The sequence below is a fragment of the Oncorhynchus keta genome, chromosome 2 (assembly GCF_023373465.1).
Source record: "Oncorhynchus keta strain PuntledgeMale-10-30-2019 chromosome 2, Oket_V2, whole genome shotgun sequence".
In the NCBI taxonomy this organism is placed as follows: domain Eukaryota; kingdom Metazoa; phylum Chordata; class Actinopteri; order Salmoniformes; family Salmonidae; genus Oncorhynchus; species Oncorhynchus keta.
In genome coordinates this window covers 71,612,122-71,632,012 of record NC_068422.1, presented here as the reverse complement: position 1 = coordinate 71,632,012, position 19,891 = coordinate 71,612,122, and the positions used below count along the sequence as shown (strand labels likewise).

Genomic DNA, 19,891 nt, shown 5'->3' with positions numbered 1-19,891 from the left:
TCCTCTTGATTGAGAGGTGTCTTTTATTCTTCTTTTAAAATATAACGGCTTTTGTCCGTTCTGTGTTTAGGCTACATCTGATGTTAAAATGGACACGTTTCGGCCATAAGGGCTTCAATCATCAGATGCTGGGTCCATTGTGAGCGTTGATATGGAATAAATACTCATACTTAATCCTCTTCATTCCTATGTGGAACACAAGTTTTCCATGAGAGAGCATGTGGTCCTTCTGTGGCTCAGTTGGTAGAGCATGGCGCTTGTAACGCCAGGGTAGTGGGTTCAATTCCCGGGACCACCCATACGTAGAATGTATGCACACATGACTGTAAGTCGCTTTGGATAAAAGCGTCAGCTAAATGGCATATATTATTATTATTATATTTAGCACCACTGCTGCTGATCTCCAGTCTTTTTGGGAATGTTATTCCATGACGGGCCACAGTCCATCTCCTTCGCCACGGTTCTTCTCCAGGTTTCTTGTCTAAATTAATAAATACTCAGTATGAATAAATACTCAAAGATTAATACTAGCTAACTTGGTTAGAGTTGAGCACATCTTATTGAACTTTATATACCTTATATTACCAGTGTGAGCTATGAACTACCATCCATGATCAGTAATGGGATTCATATATTTTGAAAATGCAAATGTGTTGAAATATGTTATAAAACAATGGATTATGTGTTGTGATTTCTTATTCAATCAAGTCTTATGAAATCTTAGCGTAGGTACTTTAACTTTTTCTTTAGTGTTACCAATCAGAAGGTTATTACCACTGTAATAACACAATGCACACACTCTGTTTACAGATATCATTCCATAGACCTTGAGTGGCAAATAGTAAGTAGTAAGCCTTGGACAGGTAAGCCTTGTCCACGCCAGACAGCCCATAGTGCCAAATGACTATGATGTATAATTTCCCAGCAGTATAGCCTTTACAATTTTGTGAAATTCTAGACCTCTATAAATTCATTCGCCGCAAGGAAAGAAGAATGTATTGAAGGAAATTAGTTGTATTTATTGCATTTACAGTAGTTACTGGATGAAAAGAGAGATGGACAGATTAAATGGAAGCCTAATGACAGCCATTTGTAATAGCTTTTTTTGAATATGAATATGCATCACAGAGAGTAACAATGAGAGTGGGCGTTACCTTCAACTCTGAGATCAGTGTAGAATGTTTCCATGGTTACTACCATGGCAACCTTTACTAAAAAACAGACATCGGCCTAGAACAAATCAGTATGAAATAGTCTGATTTCCATGGCCTTGAGGGTCATTGTTGGTGAAACTCAACAACCCTTTCACTGAGCTGTAGAAATACATCTCTATGGAAAAGGGGCATGCTGTAGATAGCTGGATAATTGAATGGTGCCTCAACTGAAATGGCCAGACAACCAAAAGATAAATATATAACTGCTACAATAATATCAGGCTATACTGCAGGAAGAATAATCTCCAAGGTCTTTTTGCAAAATGGAGCATTAAAATGGCCTGAAGTACAGTGAAAATATTGTTTTATACAGTGCATTTTGAAATTAATCCATAATAGATGATATCAAGCTGAACTCAATGTTGGAGAAATACCTTTGGGATCATTTTAGCAGTAGACCTCCTCTGTCTAAATTTTTATTAGGTCATTAATTGTGCCATAGGGTTAGGTTGGGTGGGTTTGAAACAGGGGCTCAGCGGCAATAGCCTACCGAAATGGCTTTTCAAGCATAGATCCAATAGTCTCAAAATCAATTTCTTAAAGATCTAATGCAGCCGCTTTTATCTCAATATCAAATAATTTATGGGTAACAATTAAGTACCTTACTGTGATTGTTTTCAATTAAAATGGTCAAAAAAATATATATATATTTCTATTATCAAAAAGAAATTTCTCAAGCAATAATTTTACAGACAGAAAACTAGCTGTTCACGAGGCCTTTAATGAGCAAGGATATGATACTACACCCAAAACATCACGTTTACATAAATTGATAGTGTTATTATTGGTTTATTTGTAATTATTTGCATTATTTTATTTGGGAAAGGTCATTTTTAACGTGACTCCAGCTGGCTTTCTGCAGAAACATGACAAATCATGATCCACACATACAGTGCTTTTGGAAAGTATTCAGACCCCTTGACTTTTTCCATATTTTGTTATGTTTACAGCCTTCTCCTAAAATTGATTGACGAGGAAAATATTCAGACACTTTACGCAGTACTTTGTTGAAGCACCACTGGCAGCGATTACAGCCTCGAGTCGTCTTGGGTATGACGCTACAAGCTTGGCACACCTATATTTAGGGAGTTTCTCCCATTCTTCTCTGCAAATCCTATCAAGCTCTGCCAGGTTGGATTGGGAGTGTCGCTGCACAGCGTTTTTCAGGTCTCTCCAGAGATGTTTTATCGGGTTCAAGTCAGGGCTCTGGCTGGGCCATCAAGGACATTCAGAGTCATTGTACTGTTGCAAGGTAAACCTTCGCCCGAGTCTGAGGCCCTGAGTGCTCCGGAGTAGGTTTTCATCAAGGATATCTCTGTACTTTGCTCTGTTCAGCTTTCCTTCGATCCTGACTAGTCTCCCAGTCCCTGCCGCTGAAAAACATCCCCACAGCATGATGCTGCCACCACCATGCTTCACAGTAGGAATGGTGCCAGGTTTCCTCCAGACGTGAATCTTAGAATTCAGGCCAAAGAGTTCAAGCTTGGTTTCATCAGACCAGAGAATCTTGTTTCTCATGGCACGAGAGTCCTTTAGGTGCAATTTTGCAAACTCCGGGCGGGCTTTCATGTGCCTTTATACTGAGGAATGGCTTCCATCTGGCCACTCTACCATAAAGGCCTAATTGGTGGAGTGCTGCAGAGATGGTTGTCCTTCTGGAAGGTTCTCCCATCTCCACAGAGGAACTCTGGAGCTCTGTCAGAGTGACCATCTCTGTCAGAGTGACCATCGGGTTCTTGGTCACCTCCCTGACCAAGGCCCTTCTTCCTCGATTGCTCAGTTTAGCCGGGCCGCAAGCTCAAGGAAGAGTCTTGATGGTTCCAAACTTCTTTCATTTAAGAATGATGGAGGAACTGTGTTCTTGGGGACCTTCAATGCTGCAGAAAACAGCATGACATCACCAACAAAGCCAGAACAAGTTATAATTTGTCTCATAGAATCTTCAAAACGAAGTATGAATGAAGTCAAAGACTGTGGTGTTTGCTGTGTATTAGCAATAATTTATGAAACTCAACAGAAAAAACTATAGTGCACTATAGTGCCTTTCCAAATCATGTCTAATCAATTTAATTTACCACAGGTTGACTCCAATTAAGTTGTAGAAACATCTGAAGGATGATCAATGGAAACAGGATGCACCTGAGCAAAATGTCATAACAAAGGGTCTGAATACATATGTAAATAAGATATTTCATTTTTTTATTTTTATTAAAATAAATTTGCAAACATTTCTAATAACCTGTTTTTGCTCTATCATTATGGGGTATTGTGTGTAGATTGAGGGAAATGTTTTATTTAATCCATTTTAGAATAAGGCTGTAACATAACAAAATGTGGAAAAGGGAAGGGGTTTGAATACTTTACGAATGCACTATATATTCAATCACATAGATAACATAATATAACCATATGTGGATATTGCAATAATAATAATGAGACTATGATTAACCATGTTTTAATATTGAAGGATAAACTGCCAAATAACCTACTGCATATTTGCTAGAGTACTCTTATTTCTCATGTCGTATTCAAATGTAAAACAACCGGAGAACATTCAGAATCATAGTTTGTTTGATTACAGTCATTGGACCAGAGCGGTTTCAATTGAACACGTTCAGCACATTACTTTGGACGGGTTGTGAATAGATACAGTACAGCTGCGACCGGAAGTGACTTTTCATAGTACGCTAGTAAAGGATTTTAGTTAACCCTTTTCCTAACCTTAACCTAATTATCCTAACCTGCTACGAAAAAGTAACTTACGGTCATGGATGTATACCCAAAGATGTGTTCTATCTGTGCCACCACATAGTCGAAACCCTTTGGACGAGCATCTGCTAGTGTCTACTGAATGACATCACTTCATCCAAACATTCCCACACCTTCCCTGCAACTCTCAAGTCTCTCTGCTGGATGGTAATGGATTGGAAGATGAAAAGTTAAAGTTTTCAGTAAGTGAATACATTGCACTATGTTATTTACGTATTCATTTTACACATTTGTTTGTGGATGCTTTATGTATGCATAAGAGGTACGGGATAACTCATTTGCGTGTAACAACAACAAAAACGTTTTAGCTAATGTTAGCTAGCTAACTTTTTTTGGCCAAATTCTGCTAGCTAACTATGGCGTTCTGTGAAGATACTCAACCAAATTAGCTATTTTGGCAACTAACGTTACGTTATACGTATTTTGTTGTTCTCGTAAAACAATGTTAGCCAGCTAACGTTAGTGAGTTAGCAACAAAAGTTACTTTCCTAGCTAGTTAGCCAGCTAGCTACCGAGACTATCGTTAGATCTGGTCCATCGCGCGATGACAACGAATTGGCTGGTAATTGATTTATTTAACCTTTATTTAACTAGGCAAGTCAGTTAAGAACACATTCTTACCAAAAGGCAAAATGCATCCTGCGAGGACGGGGGCCTGGGATTAAAAATAAAAACAATATAAATATAGAACAAAACACATCACAAGGGAAACAACACTACATAAAGAGACATGAGGCAACAACATAGCAAGGTAGCAACACAAAACATGGTACAAACATTACTGGGCACAGACAACAGCACAAAGGGCAAGAAGGTTGAGACAACAATACATCACAGCCATAACTGCCATCTGCTAACATCATCTTCAGTCTGAGTGTTATTTTTGGCTGTAAATTACTTTTGTGTAGTGACTGGCATCAATATACCATTGCTGTAACTCATAGTAGAGATGTTGCCAGAGTGATGGTTAACGTTTTCTTATGTGCGCACAGGGTGGCATACCTTTAAGCACTTTGGTCCACGCTCATACGACGGATCGCCACTAGTGCAAGCGCACCCGACGTCAGTAGTAGAAAGTATTTCATTTATGATAAATGGTACCCTGCACACGCAGAGAAGGGTCAGAGAGGAAGATGCGAAGCGTTAGTATGTATGGGCAACTTTTTTGCATAAACGCCTTCCCACCTTTGAGACAATGACTCCCGTTATTAGGGCGGAGACATTAACATCTCATTATTGTATACAGATTTCTGGAAAACTTCTCCAGACTGCACTCTCTGGCAACATTTATACTTTTGGGTCTACTCTACAAATCATTGATTGGGTTCGACTATGCAATGGACCAGAGCTATGCCATCATGTGTGTAACTAAGCTAAAGCTAGCCTGCAGGCTGCGCGAGTTCCAAATCAAAGTTTTTGTTTACTTGGCGGTCTAGACGTCAGACATCTTTTCAATTAAAGTAATTCATTTATAAAATCCCAAAAACAAATTCAGACTGGACGTGCTGTTTAGCAGATGACTAACCAGTTACAGAAATCCACATATTGCTTTGCTAGATGATTATTTTATTATGACCAGATAACAATGCCATCTATTAAGTTCCCATTATAGCATAGACTCATTGGCATTGTCTATAAAACCAGATAGAGCTAGGCCTATATTTAACTAATAAGGCCCAAGGGGGTGTGGTATATGGCCAATATACCATGGCAATGAGCTGTGCTTATGCACAACGCAACACAGAGTGCCTGCATACAGCCCTTAGCCGTGGTGTATTGGCCATATACCACAATCCCCAGAGGTGCCTTGCTGCTATTATAAACTGGTTACCAACGTAATTAGAGCAGTAAAAATAAACGTTTTGTCATACCCGTGGTATACGGTCTGATATACCACAGCTTTCAGCCAATCAGCCTTCAGGGTTCGAACCACCCAGTTTATAATATATTATTTACACAATATATTTTTTTAGTCTTTCTACTGGCATTTTCTTTCTTTGACACATTTTATTTATTATTTCTATTGAATGTTAACATATTTTCTGTATGAGGATTATTGATCGGGTTTTTCTGTATTAGTGTATGAGTTGATTGTGGTTATTTTGGCCTGTGTAGGATGTCCTGTTTAAGATGATTGAACTCACAAACCAGAGACCCTGAAGGGAGTCCTGGACCCCTGACTACTAGCCCAGCTTGCCAGCGATGTCTCCCAAAGTGCCTGGCCATGGCAGGGCGGAGGACACGGCGGTACAGGTCGCTGTTCGAGTGCGCCCCCTGCTGCCCAAGGAGCTGCTGCACAGCCACGAGAGCTGCATGACGGCTGACCCTGAGCAGCGCAGGGTCACTCTGGGTCACGACCGACACTTTCACTGTGACTTCCTGTTTGAGGAGACCAGCTGCCAGGAGGAGGTGTACACTGTGTGTGTCCAGCCCCTTATAGAGGCCTTCTTTCAGGGCTTCAACGCCACTGTCTTCGCCTATGGTCAGACAGGCTCTGGGAAGACATACACTATCGGAGAAGCCAACCTTTGTGAGTTTCTGGTTTCTTCCCAGCTACCTGCAATGTTTGGTCATTTAATCATTTTTGTTCTGTGCCTTTTGAGTTCCATCAGAGGAGATGTGCTAGCTTGTAGTGTAGTGGAGCGGAGAATAGATGCACATCTTCTGGTGTGTGATATAGAAATGCTGATATGCAGAGAGTTCACACCCATCCTGGAAGCCAACTGCACTTCCTACAATTCAGCTGCCACAGCCTGCGGGAACAGTCCATACCAGACAGGCTTGCCATCTGAGCTACTGGTGTGTGAGATGGCAAATCTGTGTGGGTGGGTTATGGTTACAACACAGAGTGTATGTGTTTGTGTGTGATGAAGTATGTGTTATATTAGATCAGTTCTGTGGTGCATGTGTGTGTCAGAGGTATGTGTTCCTTCAATGAAAACTGAAGCTGCAGGCAATGGTTTTATATACGTACATACTTAATTATCCTCAGAGAGGTTAGTAGGCTATACCATACAGGGTATATGAACCCAGTCTCTGTGTGTAGCTTCCTTTAGGGATGAGGAGCAGGGCATCATCCCCAGGGCTGTGGCTGAGGTCTTCAAGCTGCTGGATGAGAATGACCTCAGTGACTTCTCTGTCCGAGTGTCTTACCTGGAGGTGTACAAGGAGGACTTCAGGGACCTGCTGGAGGTGGAGACAGCCAGCAAGGACATCCACATCAGAGAGGATGACAAGGGCAACATTGGTATGGATATTTGTTTGTTTGTTTTTCCAACAAATATTTATCACAAACAAGCATCTCTCTGTGTTGTCAGGGATCTTAAAGTTCAACATGAGGGTAGGGAGGAGTCAAAGTCATGTGTGTTAGTTATTCATGTCCCTGTCTGTGCTCGTGTGTGCGCTTCCCTGCAGTGCTGTGCGGGGTCAAGGAGTGTGAAGTGGAGGGGCTGGACGAGGTGCTGAGCCTGCTGGAGTCTGGCAACACGGCCAGACACACAGGTGCCACCCAAATGAACCCCCACTCTAGCCGCTCACACACCATCTTCAGTGTGCACATGGACCAGCGCAGTGGCAACTCCCGGGCCCATGGTAACCCCACCACGGGCACCGGGCCTCACGTCCTCTCCTCTAAGTTTCACTTTGTGGACCTAGCGGGGTCGGAGAGGATCCTCCGCACAGGGAACACAGGGGAGAGGCTGAAGGAGAGCATCCAGATCAACAGTGGGCTGCTAGCCCTGGGGAATGTCATAGGAGCCCTGGGAGACCCCAAGAGGAGAGGCACCCACATACCATACAGGGACTCCAAAATCACCAGGTATGTAGTCATCTAACATTTGGGGACTCATAAAATGGTGTGCAGGGTATATTGTTTTTCCTCCTTTTTTTGCAAATAATTTAAGTCTGACATTTAAATTCTGTATTCAGGATCTTGAAAGATTCTCTGGGAGGAAACGCCAAGACGCTGATGATTGCATGCATCAGCCCCTCCTCTGCGGACTTTGACGAGAGCCTGAACACACTGAACTACGCCAAGCGAGCCCGCAACATCCAGAACCGGGCCACGGTGAACTGCCGAGGAGAGCCGGACCGTGTGGAGGGGCTGGAGCAGCAGATCCGGGCACTTCGCAGGGCCCTTGAGAACCGCCAACGCTCAGAGACCCGTATCATCGCCCGCTCGGACCCAGACAGGCGATTGCGCCCCGGAGAGGGAGAGATCATCAGACTGCAAGCCCAGAGTGCCCACTACAGGACCTGCACTGACACTGCATACAGGTGAGACGAAATGCACACAAACTGCTTTAATTTTCTTGATAATCACTGGCATTAAGTTCAGTAGTTGACTAGAAGTAATATTATCAGTTTCATAAACAGTTTCATAAAAGGGCAGTTTATTGTTAGGATAGATGTGTGTGGGTGTTGTGTTTGGCTAATGAGCTCAGGAGTAGTTGTCTGAATATGTAAGTCTGTGTACCCATCCCCAGGTTGCTGTGTGAGCTGCAGGGTGAGGGAGTGCTGACTGTGGCGCAAGGCCTGCGGGTGAAGGACTGGCTGTGTTCTGTGGAGGAAGAACGCAGCGGCCTGACCACTGCCTCAGGACCTGACAGCGGCATCGAGAGCAGCTCCACCGAGGACACCTCCGCCTTGAGGAGGGGGAGGGCTGCAGTCAAGAATCAGGTCATACACACATTAACAATCCCTACATCGCTCACTACATATTCATAAAGCTCCTATTTATTCAAAGAAAAGGCTTAACAAAATATTTCATCTTATCAACAAGAGGTTCATCCTAGGGCTGGGTAATATATAATATTTTAAGGTATACCGGTATGGACCCACATACTGCTATGGGTTTTTACAATGCTGTTTATAGCGATATGTTGATACAGTGCTAAGTAAGTTAACAGTTCCAAAAAGTGGACTACTTCATGGTCAGTTTTGGATAACGTTTTCATATGTATGCACATGGTGGCATACTTTTAAGCACTTTGGTCCATGCTCATCTGTCCGATCACTAGTGCATGCGCACCCAACGCTAGAGGTTGAAAGTATTTTCTTGTGGATAAATGATTCCCGGCAAACACAGATAAGGTTCCGAGAGGAAGAGGTGAAGAGAGAGGTTTCACTGCTCATAAAACATATTTATAATGTTTATTTTTCAGAAACATAAAATACTGTCAAATACCGCCATACTGTCAAAATGTTTAAAAGGATGTGATATTTTGGCCATATCGCCCAGCCTTAGTTCATCCTATCCTAAAAGCATTCAAACAACCTGATGGAATTATGGTGGTAAGGCATCAATCATCTCACCGAACAATCCAGGAAGTGTTGTTGTGCTCTGTGACTCACAATGTATCTGTCATTGAACCCCACAGGAGGCAGAGAGTGGTGGGGAGGAGTTGGGCCGTAAGAGGGAGGAGAGTGTGGCTCAGCTCCAGGGCCAGGTCCAGCAGCTGGAGAGAGAGAACACAGACTTCCTGGCTGCTCTGGAGGATGCTATGGAGCAGTACAAACAGCAGGTCAGAACTACACAGCATTTTGACTTCTTACTGGCATTTTGGTGTTCAACATGACAGCACTGTAATCATCACAGAATAAAAGCAAATACATTTTGTCTAATTTCTTAGTCTGTCCTCACTTGCCTCCAATATTTCAGTACTAGTCTCCGTAGATAATAATTTACATCTTGAGAGATGATCAACATTGTTCATTGTTTCAATTATTTTCTCCCCCTCCCCTAGAGTGATAAGCTGCAGGAGCAGCAGGACGTGATAGTGGAGCTGCAGTGTCTGCTCTCGGGGCCAGGTGTACCGAGGTTGGGATTACACCTGACACCACGCCCCCACACCGCCCCCCAGGGCTCCACGAGCCACTCCTACAACGGACTCACCAACAGACAGGTACCTGACTGATCAGCACCTCTTAGTAGTGGAATGAAAACTGGCATGAAGTTCCACAGTCTCAACGTTAATCAGTAGTGTGTTCCACAGTGTATGTCGCTGTGTGCTATGAGTGTGACTGTGTTGGCTGTAGGTTAGTCCAGTGAACTGTGTGGAGAGCAGCTCATTTGGTGACCAGATCCAGTGTGGTTATGGTCAATCTTCTCATGACCACGAGGACCTAGGAGAGGGAGATGTGAAGGACTCTGAGGAGGAGGACACTTATGTCAACATGAGCCACGACAGACGGAAGTATGGAGAGAATATCACATCTTTATTTAAAACTGAGTGAGATCAGGCAGATTATAGAATGCCCAAGCATCATTGACTGTCTAGGTTATTGATGGCTACTGTATGTATCTCTTAGACACGTGAATCTGACTTGGACTAAGAGAGATATTATGGGTGGATCAGCAGTTGGAGGGAGAGGTCTCCTGTCTCAGCTGCCTGGGCTGCCTGCCTCTGAACAATTCTCCACCAGGCGTCCATGTGAGTCCCACCGCAGGACGGGGCCTAATCAAATTCTAAATTAACTCATTCAAATTCTAAATGAACTAATTCAAATTTAAGTTGACTGTGGAAGCACTAACATGTGTTTGCATCCCCTTCTCTCTGTGCAGCCAACTCTAGTGTAGGGGAGAGCTCAGTGGGTTTGGGGTCAGAGTGGGGCCTGCTACAGGCCCAGCAGAAGATCAGAGAGCTGTCTGTCACCATCCGCATGAAGGAGGAGCTCATCAGAGAACTGGTCAAGACAGGTACATACCTAAGACCATTCCTTCCTGGCTTTCTATATGATGGCAATCACATGCCTGTTTTCGCCCCATAAACAATACGTAATGTACCATGGAGTGGTGGGACAGATGTTATCATGTGTTACTGTAGGTAAAGACGCCCAGGCTCTGAACAGGCAGTACACCCGTAAGATCTCTGCCCTGGAGGGGGAAGCTGAGCAGGCCAGGCAGGAGGTCCAGGAGGCCCAGAGACAGCTTCAGGACCTGGAGAAACATGAGAAGGAGACCAGCGGTGTCACTGACAGGACCAGGGCCCAGGAGTGTCGCAGGAAGATAGCTGCAGCACAGAGCAAAGTACAGGTCTGTCTGTCTGAGCCAGACTCCTACACTAATGCATACTGCACACTCGTAACATCAGTTAGTGTGTCTGCTCATAGTGGATGTTTGTACTAGAGGTCGGCATCGCTGATTTAATTAGGGCCGATTTCAAGTTTTCATAGCAATCGGTAATCAGTCTTTTTGGACACTGATTATGGCTGATTACATTGCAATCTACGAGGAGACTGCGTGGCAGGCTGACCACCTGTTACGGCAGGCTGACCACCTGTTACGCGAATGCAGTAACAAAAGGACCTTGTGGCTGCAAGGAGCCAAGGTACGTTGCTAGCTAGCATTAAACTTATCTTATTAAAAAAACAATCAATCTTCACATAATCACTAGTTAACTACACATGGTTGACGATATTACCAGGTTAACTAGCTTGTCCTGCGTTGCATATAATCAATGCGATGCCTGTTAATTTATCATCAAATCACAGCCTACTTCAACTTTGCCAAACGGGTGACAATTTAACAAAAGCACATTCGCTAAAAAAGCACAATTGTTGCACAAATGTACCTAACCATAAACATCAATGCCTTCCTTAATATCAATACACAGAAGTATATATTTTTTAAACCTGCATATTTAGTTCAAATAAATGCATGTTAGCAGGCAATATTAACTCGGGAAATTGTGTCACTTCTCTTGCGTTCAGTGCAAGCAAAGTCAGGGTATATACAGTGCCTTGCGAAAGTATTCGGCCCCCTTGAACTTTGCGACCTTTTGCCACATTTCAGGCTTCAAACATAAAGATATAAAACTGTATTTCTTTGTGAAGGATCAACAACAAGTGGGACACAATCATGAAGTGGAACGACATTTATTGGATATTTCAAACTTTTTTAACAAATCAAAAACTGAAAAATTGGGCGTGCAAAATTATTCAGCCCCCTTAAGTTAATACTTTGTAGCGCCACCTTTTGTTGCTATTACAGCTGTAAGTTGCTTGGGGTATGTCTCTATCAGTTTTGCACATCGAGAGACTGACATTTTTTCCCATTCCTCCTTGCAAAACAGCTCGAGCTCAGTGAGGTTGGATGGAGAGCATTTGTGAACAGCAGTTTTCAGTTCTTTCCACAGATTCTCGATTGGATTCAGGTCTGGACTTTGACTTGGCCATTCTAACACCTGGATATGTTTATTTTTGAACCATTCCATTGTAGATTTTGCTTTATGTTTTGGATCATTGTCTTGTTGGAAGACAAATCTCCGTCCCAGTCTCAGGTCTTTTGCAGACTCCATCAGGTTTTCTTCCAGAATGGTCCTGTATTTGGCTCCATCCATCTTCCCATCAATTTTAACCATCTTCCCTGTCCCTGCTGAAGAAAAGCAGGCCCAAACCATGATGCTGCCACCACCATGTTTGACAGTGGGGATGGTGTGTTCAGGGTGATGAGCTGTGTTGCTTTTACGCCAAACATAACGTTTTGCATTGTTGCCAAAAAGTTCAATTTTGGTTTCATCTGACCAGAGCACCTTCTTCCACATGTTTGGTGTGTCTCCCAGGTGGCGTGTGGCAAACTTTAAACGACACTTTTTATGGATATCTTTAAGAAATGGCTTTCTTCTTGCCACTCTTCCATAAAGGCCAGATTTGTGCAATATACGACTGATTGTTGTCCTATGGACAGAGTCTCCCACCTCAGCTGTAGATCTCTGCAGTTCATCCAGAGTGATCATGGGCCTCTTGGCTGCATCTCTAATCAGTCTTCTCCTTGTATGAGCTGAAAGTTTAGAGGGACGGCCAGGTCTTGGTAGATTTGCAGTGGTCTGATACTCCTTCCATTTCAATATTATCGCTTGCACAGTGCTCCTTGGGATGTTTAAAGCTTGGGAAATCTTTTTGTATCCAAATCCGGCTTTAAACTTCTTCACAACAGTATCTCGGACCTGCCTGGTGTGTTCCTTGTTCTTCATGATGCTCTCTGCGCTTTTAACGGACCTCTGAGACTATCACAGTGCAGGTGCATTAATACGGAGACTTGATTACACACAGGTGGATTGTATTTATCATCATTAGTCATTTAGGTCAACATTGGATCATTCAGAGATCCTCACTGAACTTCTGGAGAGTTTGCTGCACTGAAAGTAAAGGGGCTGAATACTTTTGCACGCCCAATTTTTTTTATTTGTTTTGTCTTGATTGTACACACCTGGTTCCCATTACGTTATAATGTATTCCCTATTTAACCCTCTAGTTCCCACATGGTTTTGTGTGTGTTTGTTCTTTGTTTAGTGTTCAAGACTTCTGTGAGCTGGTGTGTTTTCCCTGCGTGGAAATTTTGTTGTTTCTTTTCGAGTAAAATACGTCTTTTACTCAGTTCTGTGTTCTGCGCCTGACTCCGTCCTAACCGCTGCACATTGACACATGACAGTTAGCTTTTTTAAATGGCACTTATTGCACTTTTACTTTCTTCTCACTGTTTTTGCATTATTTAAACCAAATTGAACATGTTTCATTATTTATTTGAGACTAAATTGATTTTATTTTTGTATTATATTAAGTTAAAATAAAAGTGTCCATTGTTCATTCAGTAGTGTTGTAATTGTCATTATTACAAATATATATATATATATATATATAAAGAAAGAATAAAAACACAAAAATGACTGTATTTATGCTAATGAAAATATTAATTGAGTATAAAAATGATAAGATACTGCAATCCTCAAGAGTCATCCTTTTTTTGCGTGTGCACTGCAACGATAACAACTGGCTGACATTTTTGCTAAAGTTTTATTTTTTAAATCGCATAAGTATTCAGACTCTTTACTCAGAACTTGGAAGCACCTTTTGGCAGCGTATATATATATATATATATATATATAAGCGTCCGATTTAATCGGTATTTGGCTTTTTTGGTCCTCCAATAATCGGTATCGGCGTTGAAAAATCACAATCGGTCGACCTCTAGTTTGTACTCTCCTGTGTCGGTTTATTCATATTTGTGTGTGTGGGCATGTGTGTGTGCGCGTTAGGTCCTGAGCCAGCGTCAGAGGGACACAGCGCAGCTGGCCTCACTGTCTGCACAGAGCGAGCGGCGTGTTTCGGAGCTGGAGCGCAGCGTGCAGGGCATGAGGCAGCAGCAGGAGCAGCTGCAGAGACGTCTGCGACACGAGAGCCAACAGAAACGACGCCTGGAGACAGAGATGCAGCGACGCACGCACAGAGTCAAGGTGCAGCCCTGGAGAATGTAGAATACCTGCTAAGAAACAGAGTGGAGCAGGACAATGCTGTGGTTTTTACAGATTGGCATTTGTCACATCCAAAAGTTTTCAGTGATCACATGACGTCAACCCTTGACTAATTTGCATTCATAGCGTATTACGAACACTCCACTGTGGCCTAAATTCTGTGGACAGAATTCCAACATGTAACTAACACCTGCATTATGCATAGCAGCTATTTCTAAGCAGCTATTTCCCCACATCAGTTTTCTCAAATGAGAGAAGGATTAGGCAGTTTGATGGCAATTATATTGTTGCTATTAGAATATGATGCCTGCCTACCTTGGTATCCCTCTGTTTTTACTGAATACTCCTTCTTTCCATCCCTCTTTCCATCCCTCCCTCCCAAGGAGCTGGAGATAAAGAATGAACAGCAGCAGAAGATCCTGAGGATAAAGACGGAGGAGATTGCTGCCTTCCAGAGACAGAGACGCAGCGGCAGCAACGGCTCTGTCATATCACTGGAGGAGCAACTGGTGTGACATGGGTCTTCTACAATGCTTATGAAGCATGTATATAGCACATATAAACAGTTGATGAAGTATTTATACACCAGTTAGTTATACAATAGGCATAGAATATAGATGAGATAGATTATACAGATGTTACATACAAACCATGCAGTAGTTCTACACCATTTATAAAGTAATTCTATGGCCTTTTAAAGTATTTTATGTGGTTTTACTCATAGTTTCCTCTATATATGAGCCAAGGACATATAACAACTAAAAACTAGCCTGGCCAGGAGATCAGCTGGCTACATATTTATCCAAAAAGCATGTTTCAACATCCAAAGGCTTTATTTCCATTGTTAAGAGTGAAAGATGAAAAATGTCTCGTATCCCCCAGCAACTAAATGCAGCTGAGTTTCCCCTGTGCGTTTCCGTATATCTCACACTCATAGTACATATTGAGTGGAGAGAGTCTCAAGTCATTGTCTTATGTGCCTGGACAGGCCCAGAGCTCACACTGACACTCACACTGGACCAGTGTGATACACAGCCACCATACTGAACTCTGTGAGAAAGCCTGTTTTAGTGGGTCTCTTAGCATGGTCTTTTTAATGAATAGAGTAAGAGACCTGGCAGTCTGTGTGATGGAGATAGGTGCGATATAGATCAATACACTGAATGATGGGCAATCAACAACAAAAACTCCCAGCTGCCTGTCAGTTATAGATTTACAATGTTGTGGGGCACAAGTGTTTAATTATTTCTTGTCCGGGCTTCCAATGAGCAAAATGGCTGGTCTTGTTATTGAACGTTCTTCAGATGTGGGATGTGTCTACATTTGCCCCTTTTGTGTGCAATGTGAGTTACGTCTGAAATATTGAATTCCTTTGTACGGTACTACCGTGTTTCATTGTGGATCCAAATGAAGTGTGTCTGCATGTGTTCCTGTGCGTGCAGAAGATTGAGGAGCAGAAACGCTGGCTGGATGAGGAGATGGAAAGTGTTCTGGAGCAGAGGAAAGGACTGGAGGACCTGGAGGGAGAGCTGACCAAGAGGGAACAGATCTTAGCCAAGAAGGAGGCCCTGCTGCAGGAGCGCAGTGGCCTGGAAACCAAAAGACTCCGCTCCAGTCAGGTACACACACATTAAACAAGCCCCACACACTCAGTGGCCCTTCAGGTATAGTGATTTGCCAAGCTAATTTCAATTGAATTATTTACTTTACTCATTGATAAATCATTAATAAATCTAGTACGGCCGAGTTGCGTCTTTCCTTCAACTGTAGTATATCTCTTCGCTCCCCGTAGGCCCTCAGTGAGGACCTGGTGACGTTGTCTGGCCGTATCGAGTCTCTGGAGCGGGAGCTGAGTGAGAGGAACGGCCTGCTCCGCAGCAGCAGTGCCCAGGACTCCCAGCAGATCCGCCAGGAGATCAACAACCTGCGCCAGGAGAAGGACACACTGCTCAAACAGAGAGTGGAGCTGGATGACAAACTACGGCAGGGTAGTCTGCTCTCACCAGAGGTCAGAGACACTACAGGCTTACAGAAGCTTCTAACACCGCCCTAACACTTCTCTGTGGATTCTTTCCATACGTAGTATTTGTATAGTTTCTGTAGTTTGGCATGTTAGGTTCTGAGTGTCAATGCAGGCGGTGCCCCTGTAGTTTGGTATATTGTGTGTGTGCCTGTATTCCCCCCCATTTCAACCCCTGTGGTTCTCTTTGTTCTGTCCCCAGGAGGAGCGGTCTGTGTTCCAGCTGGACGAGGCAATCGAGGCTCTGGACGCGGCTATAGAGTATAAGAACGAGGCCATCACCCAGAGACAAAGGCAGCTGAGGGCCTCTGCCAGCATGCTCTCCCAGTGGGAGATGAACCTTATGGCCAAACTCAGCTACCTGTCTGCCTCAGAGACCCGTGCACTGCTCTGCAAGTACTTTGACAAGGTCTGTCTGTGTGTCCCTCTTCCCTGCTGTTTTGGTTTTCACTGTGTCCCGCTCAAATACATGGCCGCATAGTCAATGTGTACACGGCAAGTCTCCATTCTGATTCAAAGCAGCATGGAAATGGAGTGAGAGAAAGATTGGGAATGTAAGTTGTTTGTGTGTGTAGGTGGTGTCGCTGCGGGAGGAGGAGCGTAAACTGCAGCTGGCCCTGGCAGATCTAGAGATGCGTGGTGAGGAGCAGCTGCAGCTGGTGCAGTGGCTGGAGAACGCTCTGGACCGCACGCAGCTCGACACGGACCGCAGACTCACACAGCAGCAGAAGGAGCACGAGAGGAGTGTACAGCTACTGCTGCAGCAGTGCCGAGGTGGGCCTCACACACAAATAAATACACACACCTGTAGGATTTAGGCAGAACATGTCAGAATATAACCAACATTTTTTGTTTTCAACAAAGATCTAGGCACACTTTGTTGCTCCACCTCAAGACAACAAAATGAGACACGGGAACAACTACCCCTTTCTATTTTTAAGATATATATTGTTGATATTTTATCTCCATTCAGTTTGCCATGTCTATACCTCCCATTCAACCCTCCCACACCCAGTGTGATAACAGCCACCAGGCCCATTATCTGCAGCGCAGTGTTCCTCAGGTATTGTTGTGGTCCCCCTGATGTTTACTTCCCTACAGAGCAAATGGACGAGGGCCTGGCGGGGAGGCAGAGGCAGTACGAAGGCTGGATCCATAACCTCAGTAAAGAGCTCAACCACTACAAGGCTGCCAACCTGGAACTGAGCAACCGGTTCAGGGAGCTGTGTGGCAACGCCAGCCAGCCCATGGAGCAGGGAAAGGGTACTGTATGGCTCATTTTGGATAGGGACATGCTATTGTCATTTTTTTACAAAGCGCCCTTGTAAGTAGGTAAAGTACATTAATGTAACATAATGTAGGTAAGATAAGATAACAGAAGGCATCGGTATAAAAAACATAATCCAATCTCTGATTTCTGTTAAAATAATCTTGATCTGCTCAAATACTCAGACATCTGCTCTCTCAGATAAAAAATTTTTTTAAAGTACATATGTAAAATGCACATCTGTCAGAGAATAATAAGTATTCAACATTCAGTGTTTGTGAGTATTCTGTCCTAGTCTGTCCTGTTCAGTGCTGGGCTGTGAGGCATGTGAATATTCATTATTTTAAATGTTGGGTTGCAGTTCCGGTCTTTGAGGGCAGAACAGCAGGCAGTGGCAGTGTGGAGAGGCTGAGCCGAGGCCCAGACGACAGCCGTAGGGGAGGGCCAGGGGAGCCACAGAGACCAACCAGGTCCCGGGAGGAAATAAGGGAGCTGGTCAACGCCCCTCTCCCTGCCACATGGAGGCGCTCTTCCCTCCCCACTGAGGACCCCTGCGGCATGGAGGAGCTACAGCAGCGGCTGGCCGTGGAGACGCCTGTAAACCGGGTGGTTCAGACAGGCACGGGGCCTTGGAGTGGGACAACATCTCTGCCATTTGCCAAATCACGTAGAGAGTCCCGCCGATCCAGCCTCAACACCGGACCACTGATCTCAAACAATTCCAGAATTGATGTGAGGAAAAATCCTGTTTAAAAACACAAAGACCTCATGGTAGAATCGAGTTGAAATGCAAAAGGACCTTACGGCAGAATTCAGTTTAAATGCCAAAGGTCTTAATGGCAGGATCCTGTTTAAAATGAAATAGAATCAAGTTCAATTCCACATGTCAAAATTGACTCTCTTTTTTTCCTGTTTTTGTACTGTTAAAATGATATTTGTTTTATAAACTGTATATCTTTTGTATTCATCCCTTTCTCATGTTTCTATATTTGTAGTTTTATAAATAAATGTTGAAGAATGCTCTTCGTTTTCTATATCAAGCACTTTTCTTTTCCTCCGTGTAATTCATCCGCTTGTACAATAATAGACGTTGTCATCATAAACAGGTTATACTGTTCACTGTTGCTATTTTGTCGTCACTACCCATTTCTGTATGTGAAATAAAATATGATTCTTGCTTCTGTAATCTTTGACTGACTAATATATTGTAAAGGCATAATATTGAAAGTCGTGGTTTGGTGACTAAATAATTATAAAAATTGCTATCTTAAATGCATAAAGCCATACATTTGGACATCAATCAATCAAATGTATTTTATGAAGCCCTTTTTACATCAGCAGTAGTCACAAAGTGCTATACAGATACCCAACCTAAAACCCCAATGCAGATGTAGAAGCACGGTGGCTAGGAAAAAACTCCCTAGAAGGGTGGAACCAGGCTCAGAGGGGTGGCCAGTCAGAATTAGAATACTAGAATGGGAATGAAATGTAATTATGATGGGATAAAGATCAACCATTTTGGTTAGGGAGTTGGTCAACCATGGTATGACAGTGCTGTGATAAAATACTGTGTAAAATTGTTAGTGCGCTAGCCAGACAGTTTTATAGGAATGATTCCATAAATGTTTCCATTAACTGCCAATATGACATCACATTCAAACAATGCAGTCACTCCACAGCCATACACTGGCTGAAATCAATTGATGACAAGTTGTAAATGCAACAGGTTATTGTATCATATATCACTCACAGCTTTAAAATAAAATGAAAATGTCAACATTTATGGTCTGTTTACATATACATTATCAATCAATCAAATGTATTTATAATGCCCTTTTTACATCAGCCAATGTCACAAAGTGCTGTACAGAAACCCAGCCTAAAACCCCAAACAGCAAGCAATGCAGATGTAGAAACACATTACATGACCAAAAGTATGTGGACACCTGCTCGCCGAACATCTCATTCTAAAACCATGGGCATTAGTACGGAGTTCCTCCCACCTTTGCTGCTATAACAGCCTCCGCCTCTTCTGGGAAGGCCTTCCACTCGGGGACCTGCTTACATTCAGGCACAAGAGCATTAATGACGTTGAGCACTGATGTTGGACGATTAGGCCTGGCTTACAGTCAGCGCTACAATTCATCCCAAAGGTGTTCGATGGGGTTGAGGTCAGGGCATTGTGCAGGCCAGTCAAGTTCTTCCACACCAATCTCGACAAACCATTTATGTATGGACCTTGCTTCGTACACGGGGGCATTGTCATGCTAAAACAGGAAAGGGCCTTCCCCAAACTGTTGCCACAAAGTGGGATGCACAGAATTGTCTAGAATGTCATTATATGCTGTAGCGTTAAGATTTCCTTTCACTG

General features: G+C 43.3%; 1 protein-coding gene across 2 annotated transcripts; it reads left to right on the top strand.

Moving 5' to 3' along the window:
* The first annotated feature begins 3,869 nt into the window (after window positions 1–3,869).
* On the top strand, window positions 3,870–18,707 carry LOC118359970 (kinesin-like protein kif7). 2 transcript variants are annotated; one of them, XM_035738942.2, is made up of 20 exons: window positions 3,870–4,165; window positions 6,099–6,513; window positions 7,030–7,230; window positions 7,398–7,800; window positions 7,911–8,258; window positions 8,468–8,660; window positions 9,362–9,505; window positions 9,728–9,886; window positions 10,020–10,177; window positions 10,293–10,414; window positions 10,546–10,680; window positions 10,808–11,016; window positions 14,018–14,215; window positions 14,617–14,742; window positions 15,679–15,852; window positions 16,026–16,241; window positions 16,456–16,662; window positions 16,829–17,027; window positions 17,355–17,516; window positions 17,882–18,707. In XM_035738942.2, the coding sequence occupies exons 2-20, from the start codon at window positions 6,186–6,188 to the stop codon at window positions 18,271–18,273; spliced, it is 4,074 nt and encodes a 1,357-aa protein (XP_035594835.1). In that variant the 5' UTR covers window positions 3,870–4,165; window positions 6,099–6,185; the 3' UTR covers window positions 18,274–18,707. The 2 variants fall into 2 exon arrangements, with proteins under 2 accessions (XP_035594835.1, XP_035594828.1); XM_035738935.2 differs by having other exon boundaries at window positions 3,872–4,165; window positions 15,676–15,852.
* Window positions 18,708–19,891: the final 1,184 nt, after the last annotated feature.

What these genes read in the sequence shown, in the direction of transcription:
- LOC118359970 (XM_035738935.2), top strand. Translation starts at nt 6,186, where the DNA reads ATGTCTCCCAAAGTGCCTGGCCATGGCAGGGCGGAGGACACGGCGGTA. An exon ending in ACGGACTCACCAACAGACAG is followed by an intron (nt 9,887 to 10,019) that starts GTACCTGACTGA and finishes TGTTGGCTGTAG; the next exon opens with GTTAGTCCAGTGAACTGTGT. An exon ending in ATTCTCCACCAGGCGTCCAT is followed by an intron (nt 10,415 to 10,545) that starts GTGAGTCCCACC and finishes CTCTCTGTGCAG; the next exon opens with CCAACTCTAGTGTAGGGGAG.